The sequence below is a fragment of the Meles meles genome, chromosome 5 (assembly GCF_922984935.1).
Source record: "Meles meles chromosome 5, mMelMel3.1 paternal haplotype, whole genome shotgun sequence".
Classification (NCBI taxonomy): Eukaryota; Metazoa; Chordata; class Mammalia; order Carnivora; family Mustelidae; genus Meles; species Meles meles.
In genome coordinates, this window is record NC_060070.1 from 138,413,109 (window position 1) to 138,425,942 (window position 12,834).

Genomic DNA, 12,834 nt, shown 5'->3' on the forward strand with positions numbered 1-12,834 from the left:
CTTTATTTGGAGATAGGTTCTTTAGAGAGGTAAAAACATGAAAACGAGGTCAGTCAGGGCAAGTTCTAATCCAATATGGCTGGTGTCTTTCTAAAAAGAGGAAACTAGGATGCAGACCCCATGCACGATGAGGCAGGGCCATGTGAAGACACAGGGAGAAGAAGGTGGCATCTACAGGCCGAGGAGGAGACCTCAGGAGAAACCCACCCTACTGGCACCTGGATTGGTAGCCTCTGGAACTGTGAGAAAATAAATTTCTGTTGTTTAAGCCACCCAGGCTGTGGTATTTTGCTATGGCAGTCCAAGCAGACCAACACAGTAGAGATAAAACAAGATGGCAACAACCGGCCTCCTTTGAAGAATCTCACAAGAAGACTGTCATTTACATTTCTCACCTATCTGGGCTGCCCAGGAAAACAGAGCTGATGGAATCTTGATCAGGGGTTATTTCAGAGCTACAGCTCTGTGATTTATCTCTTCTACCAATTCTTTTCTAAGTCTGTTTGTTCCTTGCGCCTTTTTTCTGAAATGTTGCTGGTCTAAGTTTGTTAGCTGGCTTCCGTTTTTGCTGCTCACTAACAAATTTACCACCTGGGAAGGCGCAATTTAAGTAGTGCAATTTAAGTAGTGCAATTTAAGAAACCATAGCTAAAGGAAATTTTGTTTTTACATTCACATGCCTTCACAAGATTCACAAAAATCTTGAAATGATGGAAACTTCGCCTTTCTAAGTCATCAAGTTAATTTCTTTGCCTTTAAGCCAGAACCTCCTTCAACTATCTCAGGAAATGAGAATTTCTTCTATTTAAAAAAATAATTCCAGAGAGGGAAATTCCACAAGTTTCCTGAACAAGACATTACAAATCTTATTGGATGAGTCAAGTCATCCAACACCCAGCCCAGCTCTGTGCCTGACTTGAACACGCTGGGACTTTCTTAGGTCTCGCCTTCAAAATGATGCAAGACTTACAGTAGGAGACTATTCCAGAATAAAAGAGCCAATAGGGACTAATGGTGGTGACTATTTTCTATAACTGAGGCCATGAGGGTAGTTTGGGTGCAGGTAGAGAAAGCCTTTGCTAAAATAGATCGTACTTTATATAATAGACTATTTCAAGCACCATTCATGTGCACTTAGCTTAAGTAAAAAACCTGAGATTAAAACACACACACACACACACACGCACACACACACAGAAGAAGTGATATGAAGAATATAAGCTGGCATGAAAAGGAGGGGAAAAAATAAGAAGAGAAGAAACCCAGAGAGCACTGAAGGACAGGTTGGAAGATGAGTTCTAAGGATGCTCAGCCAGGGTTGCATAGCTGTGGACCACTGGCATCAGAGTAACAGCAGAATGGACAGGCTGGGGGTAGGTTCCATTACAGGTGGGGTGGGGTTCCCTAGAAAGTGGCTCTGACCAGGTAGACCCATGACCTGCTTATTTATTCGTGCAACCAACATTCACAGAGTGCCTGTTAGGGGCCAGAAACTCAGAGACTGTGTTAGACATAGTACAGGCAAGGGCGGGCTTTGTGCTCCTGTGTCTTTATTAGGAAAAAGAGAGGAGAAAGAGGAGGAGGAACCCTTTCTGTATGTTTACTATCTTACATCGTAGTCAGGTTCCTTGGGAAACAGAACCAGATTCTTAGATCTGCCTGCAGAGCGTTCATTGAGGAGTGCTCTCAGAACAACTGTGAGAGGGAGGGGAGGGGGCGGGGGAGGAGGACAGAGCTGCAGGAAAGATGAAAGGCAATGCACTTGCATGGAATCAGCTGGTCCCCGAAGGAGCTCTGGAGCTGAGCTGGCTCTTCAGAGTTGTCCTAGAGACCGGCCTCCCTACCCCAAATCAACCAGTCATTGGATGCAGCAACCTCAGGGAGGACCCTGAGACTTGTCTAGGCAGCTCCCTTCTGCTAAGGGCATTTCTGGGATAAGACCTCAGCTGTGAGTCATCAGCAGCCAACACTCCTGCCAGGAACTAGGGAACAAGTACCTTGATGCTGGGGACATGGGAGAATCTGGGGGCTACACCAGGGGATACACTCCATATGAGGTTAGTGAGGCTCAGGGATGTTAGATAACTCACTCGAGATCACACAACAAGTGAACAGCAGAGCCAGCATTCACCCCCAGCCAACCTGGCTCCAGAAGCCAGGTCTTCAATCACTGACCTCAGTACAGTGCATAGAGAACCTACCAGAATGTCATGGTTGCCCAGGGAAGTTACAGCTATTTTATTTTAGGTACTGGTGGTTATTTCCTGCCATCAGTTCTTACCCTTTCAGCTATCTGAGAGGTGAAAACAGTGGCCTTAAGCATTTTTGTGAACATATAATCAATTTCTGACTCTGTTAAGCTTAAAAGTTCCACAGATGAATGTATTAGCCTGATAATGGAAATTAAAGGTTGGCCCCCACTGGGTCCTGTAACATAAATGGATCCCGTCTTCTCGTTGTTTGTGAACTGCTCTGGAGTTTGGACCCATGGAAGGTCCTCAAGGATTTCTCTTCCCCCGGCCCTGCTTTGCCATCTCTGAGGACCTATGTGATGAAGTTACTGTTGTCAGCGTGACAGATTGAGGAGAATGAGGTCAGAGCTGTGGGAGGCTTGGGCAACTTCATGATAAATGGAGGGAAAGGTCGTGTCTCTGTTGGTTAAGGGGGGAGGGGACCATCCAGAATCTCCCTTGGAGATCCCAGTTATGTGGCACAAAGTTTCATGAGGAATTTTATTTTAAAAAGAGGAAAACCCAGCACACTGTGTAAAGCCAACAAGTTAAATTATAGCTAAAATCCCCTCCAATCCCCTGTCTCCCAGCTTAGGTTCCTTGAGGTCAGGGGCTGTCCCTGGATAGAAATGGAGTAGATAGGGAGGAGGGGACACAACATTTGCGGAAGTCCCAGGCACTGGAAGCCTGAGCTGACATGAGCACCCTGAAGATATCCACAGCACAGCCATGTCTCCACACCCAGCTTCAGGCGCGTCCCCATTCAGCACAGCTCACTGCTCTCTGCTGGAGCCACCCAACTCTACCCCCAGGACAGCCCTGGTGCCTGAAGGCTGTCCCTGCACAGCTAAAGAGGCACTCTACAGCTGGGAAGCTGGAATGTGCACCCTGCAGAGGGAGATGCCAGAGCAGTGAGGCAGGTGGATGACCCTTGCCTGGACCCATGACCCACCAACTTTGGTCAGGTGACCCACATCCCGGTAAATCACCTTGGCCTCTGCATGACCTCTACCCAGAGATGAGATGACTAGAAGCTCATCACCACCCTCCTATCTCCGCTCTTGATCACCCAGTGTGTACAGCATTCTGGGAGCTTTCTGTGTTTTGAGTCACATATCCCTCATGGTCATTCTGTGAGGAGGCACAACTTTTTTTTTTTTTTTTCTCATTTTATTTATTTTTTCAGTGTAACATTATTCATTCTTTTTGCACAACACCCAGTGCTCCATGCAAAACGTGCCCTCCCCATTACCCACCGAGGCACAACTTTTATTTCTACTTGGCAGATTTGGAAACTCAAAACACAAAGAAATACCTAGCCCAGGATCACAGCCCCTGGAGGTGGTGAACTGAGCTGCCATCGCAGACACTCATGGCAGTGGGGCTTATGCTTATAATCATGGGACTACAGAGCCTCTCTTTCCCCACAGAGAACTGGCCGCCCCTTCCCTAGGGTGGGTGTACTCCCTCATTAGGCACAAGTTCACATCTCCTTGCTCTTTTCGCTCGTGACTCTCCTTGGGAACTAGGCAGGAATTGGTCACTGGGACCAACTCTCAGTGGCACCCCTCCCACAGCACCCCCTGCCACCAATCCTGTGCATCTTCCCTTTGAATGCTGTTGGATGCTTCAAGAAGAAAATGAGGATGGTCAGAAAGTTGACCTGCGCTAAGGTGGATCATGCTTTTGAAATGGGAAAAAACAGATATTTCACCAAGTAAAAATTAAAGCTGTTTAAAGGGAGGTGGTAAATTTCCTGGAAGGCAAGGAAAGGAAGGAAGGCAAGGAAGCCAACAAGTTTACATAAAATAAACTTAAGGACTATTATAGCAAGTTATGAGACTTCTGTGCCTTTATAAACACAACCACTAGCTAGTCATTAATTAATCATTAGTTGACACACCAGTTAATCAGTAGGAAACACAATTATGAAATCAGCCCCTGAGGCCTCAAGAACGAGAAATGTTAAGGCTCAGGATCTCACCTTGAGCAACATGTTTGGAATCTATCTTTAAACTGATCCTCTGAAACACAGTGAACCCATCTTAAGTCATAAAACTTAGTGTTTTATTAAGAAAACTTCACATTAAGTCATACTTTCAAGATGACACCTAACAGAGCCTGGAAAGGAAACAGCCACAGGTAAGCAAGCCCCTCTGTGCTCATTTCAAGAGCCAAAAGATGTCAGAAGAGATAATACTGCTCAGGAAGGCAGAAAACGCTGAAGTTCAAGTGCGCTCAACATATCAAGTCGCTTAATTTTTTTTCTGGGGGCACTCTGCACCAGCCACTGTAGGAAATACAGCATAGACTCATAGAATGTTAGGAGACAGAACTCCTGTTTTGAGCCATTTACACTTTGATTGGAATGTTAAGACTCACATGTGGGTGGAAATAAGAAGATAATACTATTACATAGATAAGCAGAGACTGAACAATGCCATAAAAACTCAGGGAAAGGAAAAACAAATGTGGGTTGGAGTTGGTCAGCAGAGATTCTAAATAAAACATGGGATTTTGAGTGGGATTTTGCTGAAAGCAGCAGAGTGGTGGAGAGAGGTGGAGAGGCCTTTCATCCAAAGATGGTGTGAGAACGGTGATGGCAAGAAGCCTAGGGACCAACGCTGGAAAAGACACAGGCCTTCCTGGAGAAGAGACCAGCTCTTCCGGGGAGAAGGGGACCTGAAGGCTGAGTAGGCTGGTGAGCTCTTAAGTCAGGAGTTCACAATTGGTTCCATAAAGTAGGAGGGAGCCACTGTGATTTCTTGAGGAGCAAAACTACCTTGTGCAAGCAGGCTCATGATGGTTATAACAAAACCAAAGCAAAACCAGTGCTTTGGGAAGATGAATCTGAAATCTGAGAGGTAGATGCATGGACTGCTTGCTAATAAGAGGGCAATGAAGAGATAATCTTGTCACCTAGGTACAAATTAATAAGAGCCTATAATTACAGGGATAGTAAGATTGGGGATGAAGGAAAAACATAGGATCTGGTGGCTGATTTCATCAGGGAAGTGAAAAGGGGATTAATACTAGAAAAGAATAGTGTCTTCCACAAGATAATGGCTTTTTCCATTCTTGGAAATATGAGGGCTCTGGGGCATGGAACTGAGAATGAAGAAGTCGAGGAGATGGCTCGTGGGAGTAGGTGAGAAGTATGTTCTCAGCCATGCTTACTGTGAGGTGGGACATCCATACCGGAGTTTGGATTAGATTTCACCATCAGTCCTGGCTGCAGACACCCCTGTCTTTTAATATAAAGCCAATAGATAACTCAAAGCGGAGGTTTTCACTATATCATCCTGCTTCACAAAAGCATTTCTTTGTGGTTTTCTAATCGTGTGTTTGTTTCACAAAATTCTAGGATTGAAAAGCGTCACCTTGATAATTTCAAGTACACAAGAGATGCCAGAGCTGGAAACTTTCAAGTCAAAATCAAAAGCCAGAAAGTGGCCAGAGAGGAGGAGAATGTCCAAGCCCCTTGGATTTGAACCTTCTGCATTTCCTCTCTTTAGCCCTTTAGAGTATCACTTTTTCTGACCATGCATAACCTCTGCTTAGGATTGTGATTCCCAAGGACTGGAATATTTTGCCTGGTTTCTGAAATCACAGGTTTTTACAGCACCCTACATTTTAATTTAAAAAATCTCAAACAGTAATTAGCATCCCCAAAGGATGTACTATTTTTAGCTTTTAACTAATATTTTTACATACTCCCAAAATATTTCTTAAAAACCCATCTTTCTCCCATTCATTCCTACTTCATTCATCAGAATGTGGTCAGCTGGGCCAGAGAAACGAGAAGGAATCGAGTCACAGGATTGGTTGGTGAATTGTTAAAAATGTGTATTTGCCATTTGGCTGAGTGATCCATCCTTTACAATGGAGCCGGAGCCTATAAAAAATTGAAGTGGGATCTGAACATGGCAAAATGTGTTTGCTTTTCTTAGATAAATCTGTTAGTATGTGCTGGAAAATGGCATCATTCCCCCATTGGAAATTGTGCTTCCCACGCAACATACGCCACTCTGCCTCCCCTCACAGATTTCCCCAAGCAAAGTTCAAAATCCTGCTTGTGTTGGTAGTCAGTCCCACGGTGAAACTATTAATGTAGTCTTTGCATTTGAGCTCATCCAAGAAGAACTCCAAGATATGATTCTTTTCAAAAGAGTGTTTAACAATTAGCACAAAATACAGCTACCGATAACTTCTGAGCTGGGTTTCTCAGAGCAAATTGTCAAGTCAAAAAGAAAGTCGAAATTCACAGACAATGAAGAAGGAAGACAAAGAATAGAATTTTGTATTTAATAAACCTCAAAGGTGATACATGTAAAAACACTGGTACTCTATAGGACAAGCAGCTTGCTCCCTGGTATGGTCATATGGACTTACCAGATTTAGGAATGTCAAGTACTTCCACTGTCCGCCATTGAGAAAGACTTTGGATTTCCGCTGGTCTCCTCCTTGTTGTGAGATGTAATAATTGAGAAAAATATACCAGCTCAAAACAAGGAAGTGGTATACGCAGGTACAGATCCTCGTCATGGCTAACTCTGACCAGGGAGCCGTGATGACTCAGGTAGCTTTCCTCTGGAGTCTGTCTGTGGGTCACAGGCGAAGTCATAAGGCATGCCCGAGAGCTATAAACCACACCCCTCTGGGACTGGGAGTTCCAGCAAGGCTGAATTTGGCTTCTCTCAGAGGCTCCTTCCCTGATAAACTTGGGAGATGGGATTATTGCTGGTTTTCAGAAGCTTTCTTTTAGATAATGATAAGTAATCCCCAGATTTACAGAAGTTTCAATGCTTAGGCTTGGAAGAGGAGCAGGGGGAAAGGCAAGACTTGCACTTTGCACTGTTTGGCTGGGGTGAGGGTTAAGGGACCTTATTGTGAAACACCAAAAAACCCTAATCAATACTGTCAGGGCCATATCCTCTGTTCTTTTCATTTTATCTGGGCAGAACAAGGAAGCTGGAATAATACTTCTTGAGAGATGAGGATCAGGTTTATAGATGAGATGGGAGAGATTATGGGCATGTTTATGGCCCAGAGGGAGGTCAGTAGAAAAGGAAATGATATTATAATCTTGCTCTTGAGGTCTCTAGGGCCCTATAAAATCTGCAACAAACTGTTCCTCCAAGGAGAGGCCCCAAGGCATTTTTTTTTTTAAGTTTTGTATCAATGCCCTAGAGAACCAAAGGTTACCCAGGGCTGCCCCAGATCATTGACAAGGGTGTTTCTGTGCCCCGAGAAGAAAGAAGCACGCAAGAGGTCTGTGGCCAAAGAAGCAAAGGAAGAGTTGTGTAGCCATGACCCCAAAATACCTGAGTTTAGACATTGCTGGGAAAGAGTGGGGGGTCTCTGCATTGCCTTAGAGAGGCAATGTGCTTAGGCACATTGTGCTTAGAGAATGTGCTTAGGCTGGGCAGAGTTTGCAGACCTGGGCCCTGCTCAGGCTCAGCAGAAGGCACCTGAGAGAGCACTAGAAGTGTGATTACCTTGTGACATCACCAACTTGTTTCCCTGGGCAACTGACTCTGAGAGTTCTGAGCAAATCCCCACGGGAAAGGCTCCCAATGCTGTTACGTAAGTCTGGAGCTGGTGCTGTTCAATGGCTTAATCAGGGCTAACACGTCCTGGGAGAAAGAACTGCAGGCTACACATGGAGGCCAAAACCAAACCAAACCCGTTTCCTAACAGTCATCAAGAACAATGGTATATGGTGGCAGGGAGGTGGGGTGGGGAGAGCAAACCTGAACCAGCACTAGAGGGTCTTCATTAAAAGTGTTCCCAAGGGAAAGGATGACCTGGCAAAGAGTGACATAAAACTCTGTGCACAATTCCATGGCCTCGGTTAAAACTGCAAATAGAGCAGCTCATGCTTTGACCATGTATATTGTGTAACAGGCCTTGCTCCAAGTGCTTTACCCATACTAACTCATTTAACACTCTCAACACCAGTTCTCGGGAAGCCCTGTTCTGAACCTTACTACGATGAACGTCATTTTCAGATGGGGCCGCTAAGAGGATTCGCAAAAAGCAGCAAGAGGCAGAGCGGCAGTCTGTCCTCTGCCCAGTGTGCCTGACCACAAAGAAGGAATGTTTGCACTGCATACCCTCAGGCGGCCTCTGCAAAGTGGCTCCACCTGTGGCTGAACCTCTTTTATGCCTCTCCTTCTCCCAAGGGAAAAGTCCCTCAGGAAACGATCAGATCTGTTTTGAAACTTGGTGCACATATAAGTTATTGTGCTATGCCTCCTGGGGTGTTTTCGTGGTACACATCATTATAGATTTAGAGGTTTTATCCTTTTATAGAAAAAATCTCAAGCTTAAGTCTGCAGATAGGGTAAGGATTTGAGGCAAAAGTGAGAAAAGAGAGGGAAACAAAGACCCAAGTCTCTGGAACATGTATATCCAACCTGGAAGCTGGTCCCTTAACACCTGGATTTTTTTTGCCTGCACTAACTTCAATGGCCATAGATGAAGACTTTCATAAATATCAGTATAGTTGGGGCACCTAGGTGGTATAGGAAGTGTCTGATTCTTGATTTTGAGTCAGGTCATGATCTCAGGGACATGAGATTGAGCTCCACATCAGGCTCTGTGCTAGGTGTGAAGCCTGCTTAAGATTCTTTCTCACCATCTTCCTCTGCCCCACCCTTCAAATATAAATATAAATATATAGATAGATATATACAGTTACTTAAATTTATGTATATGTTGTTCAATGTTTGATATTGGAATCCAACTGTTAGCTTTTAATGAATGATAACTTTATCATCTATCTATCAGGATTTATATAGAGAAAATATGTAATTTTTAAATTCAATATATTTTCTTATAAAAATTTTCACAAAAATGTCTAAAGGAAATTCTACCTTGTGACCATGTTCACATCATATTTGTATCTGTGGTTGAATAACCAGATAAATTCCCATGAAGCACTTCAACCATCTGTTTCCTGCCCTGAGACCAGGTGGAGCTTTGGGGAATAAAGACAGTGTCACCACTCAGCTACATGATATTACTAACTGATACATACTGAATCTGCTGGTTGCCTGCCTTTCTCCACTCTGCAAGTATTTGGAGGCCTCATGTCATTTCCAGGAGAAGAGAATTGTTCCCTAACTTAATAAAAAACTGACAGAAATACACCCTTTTTTTTTTCCCCATCGGAAATACTAAAAATATAAAGTAAGCACATTTCATATTTCGAATGGAACAGATAATTTGGCTATTAAAAGTAACGCTCTTTGAAACTATCTTCTGGGAATTTAGAACATCAATCTTTAATTTCACAAATACTTATCGAACAGCTGCTAATTGCCAGGTACTTACTAGGCTCTGTGGATTCCCTGGGGAATAAGAGAGCTCCAATGCCTGCCCTGATAGAGTTTCTATTCTAGTAAGGAATATGGACATTAAATAATAATAAAATCAGGTGTTAATTTATATTTATGGTAGCTTCTGTGGAGAATAACAGTGTGAGACTTGCAGTGGTCTGAGGTCAGGGAAGCTGGCCTTAGGAAGCCACCTGTGAGCAGAGCTGTCCTCTCAACACTCCCAAGAAACTGCCAATCTTTTTTGTGAGCGCCTCTTTCTCTTCCCATTCCTTTCGCGTTCAAATTTCCCAGGGAGCTCCAGCCCTCCGTCCATCTCCCTAAATAATCACCCACGTGATGCTGCCTACTATCATGGTTTCTGCCACGACTTTCCAGTCTATAGCCACAAATTTTATATCTGTATTCCCAGCCCTCCCCCCATCCCCACAAAGCTTCAAATATGTCTCGAGTACTTGTTGCATATTTCCTGAACAACTCAGATGCACCTCAAACTCAAGATGTCTAAAATGCATGCACTACTTTGCCCCAAACCTGAACTTTTGTTTCTATCCTCTCTCTTGGGGGAGATGGCCCCATTGTCCAACCTGGGAGTCTTCTTTTCCTCCTCTGCCTCCCTCACTGCCCAAGTCCTGCCAACTTCATCTCCCAAATCAAACTCAAGTCACTCCTCTTCTTTCCATTTGGTCTACTGCCCTAGTTCAAGATCTTCCCAATCTCTTCCCAGTTGCTACTGTCTTCTAACCAGTTTTCCAGATTCTAGTCTTATCCCCAACTCCATTCTCCCCTAGGTCAGGAGGTGAGTCTCTCCAAAAATCCAATTTTAACATATCACCTACAGGACAGCATCCAAGTTTCATAACTTTTTATAAACTGTCCCATCTGGCTTTGGTACTTTCTCCAGCCTCATCTGGTTTCTTTTTTTTTTTTTTTTTAAGATTTTATTTATTTATTTGACAGAGAGAGATCACAAGTAGACAGAGAGGCAGGCAGAGAGAGAGAGGGGGAAGCAGGCTCCCTGCTGAGCAGAGAGCCCGATGTGGGACTCGATCCCAGGACCCTGAGATCATGACCTGAGCCGAAGGCAGCGGCTTAACCCACTGAGCCACCCAGGCGCCCCGCCTCATCTGGTTTCATATTCGATTTCCTCCAACCACACTTGGCTAGGTCACATGCAAGTGCTTTGCTCCTACCACCTCCTCTCAACATGTCTTTGGCTGGATGTTTCATAACCATCCTCCAAAATGCAGCTCAGCCGTTCTCTAGGAACTCTTCCCTGAACATCTTCTCAACTAAACCATATTAAATATCCCCCTTTAGTTCCTTAATACCCCATACATCTCTGAAAATTGCATGATGATTATTACTGTTTTAGTCCATTCCGGGTGCTATGACAAAAATACCGTAGACAAGGTAGCTTATAAATGACAAAAACTTATTTCTCACAGTTCTGGAGTCTGGGAAGTCCAAGATCAAGGTGCCAGCAGACTCTGTCTAATGAGAGCTTCCTGGTTCATTGACATCATCTTCTTGCTATGTCTTCACCTGTGGAAAGGGATGAGGGATCCCTCTGGGGACTCCCCATGTAAGGCCAATAATTCCATTCATGAGGACTCACCCTTCTGGTCCAATCACTGACTTAGGATCCCACCCCCTAATCCCATCACTTTAAGGGTTAGTATTTCACCATACACATTTTGGAGAAATAAAACATTTAGTCCATAGCAATTAGAAACGAATCTCTTTTATGAACTGTTATCTCTCTGGGTTCAGAGATGGTGTTTTTGGGCTCTTAGAGCTTAGCATAGTGCTGGACACATAGTAAAAACTTAATGTCTGTCGAATAAACAAATATGTGTATATCACGCATACTTGCCTACTGAGCCTTATGATAAAGCCAGCAAAAACTTTTTAACTATGTTTAAAGTGTTCAGCTGCTGATTTCTTGGGAGGAGCTGGAACACCAAGGTGAGTAAGATGTAGCCCAGGCCCTGGAGGAACTCACAGTCAAGTGGCAGAGACAGAAATCTAAACAAAAAATTATAGCATGATATGATAAATACTATAATAGAGGTATATATAACCTACTAATGGAACTTCAATTATCTTGCACATTTTCTGTCATTCTAAATATACAGAAGATTGACTTCAAGATAAATGCGTTGAAATGTTTATAGCAGCAATGTCTACAATAGCCAAACTATGGAAAGAACCTAGATGTCCATCAACAGATGAATGGATAAAGAAGATGTGGTATATATACACAATGGAATACTATGCAGCCATCAAAAGAAATGAAATCATGCCATTTGCGACGACGTGGATGGAACTAGAGCGTATCATGCTTAGTGAAATAAGTCAATCGGAGAAAGACAACTATCATATGATTTCCCTGATATGAGGACATGGAGAAGCAACATGGGGGGGTAGGGGGATAGGAGAAGAATAAATGAAACAAGATGGGATTGGGAGGGAGACAAACCATAAATGACTCTTAATCTCACAAAACAAACTGGGGGTTGCTGGGGGGAGGTGGGATTGGGAGAGGGGGAGGGGGCTATGGACATTGGGGAGGGTAAGTGCTATGGTGAGTGCTGTGAAGTGTGTAAACCTGGTGATTCACAGACCTGTACCCCTGGGGATAAAAATACATTATATGTTTATTAAAAAAAAAAAATTTGGAAGGGGAGGCGAACCATAAGAGACTATGGACTCTGAAAAACAACCTGAGGGTTTTGAAGGGTCAGGGGTGGGAGGTTGGGGGAACAGGTGGTGGGTAATGGGGAGGGCATGTTTTGCATGGAGCACTGGGTGTTGTGCAAAAAGAATGAATACTGTTACGCTGAAAAAATAAATAAAATGGAAAAAAAAAAAGATAAATGCGTTGAGTGAATCACTGGAAACTCCAGATGCTACGTAGGAGAAGATAAGGATTAATGTGATCTCTCTAAGCAAAGTAGCCATGGCCACCAGCCTGGACAATGGTTTTGTCTAGTAGAGACTGTAACCCATCCCCAGGCCAGTCGCAAAATGAAGAGGTACAAAAAGCAGGGGCTCAACCTGGGCTCAAGTTTACTGGTGACCTTGGGCTGGTCAGCCAATGCTTCATTGGGCCATTAGTTACCTCAAGTATGAAATGGAACTTGGGGTACCTAGAACGAGTGATTGTCTTGCTTCCTGAAGCCAGGACATCTACTGATCTGAGGGAATAATTGACCAAGGCTAGCCTCTGAAGGCACTGGAGGGAAGCCCCAAACCCACAG

General features: G+C 43.9%; 1 protein-coding gene across 2 annotated transcripts in view; it reads right to left on the reverse strand.

The window, feature by feature from the left end:
- LOC123941186 (androgen dependent TFPI regulating protein) overlaps window positions 1–7,033 on the reverse strand; it is a 61,100-nt gene extending 54,067 nt beyond the window's left edge. For both annotated transcript variants that reach the window (XM_046004101.1, XM_046004102.1), the window contains exon 1: window positions 6,624–7,033. In XM_046004101.1, coding sequence (XP_045860057.1) covers window positions 6,624–6,776 — 153 coding nt within the window. In that variant the 5' untranslated portion in view covers window positions 6,777–7,033. The remainder of the gene's footprint in view (window positions 1–6,623) is intronic.
- Window positions 7,034–12,834: the final 5,801 nt, after the last annotated feature.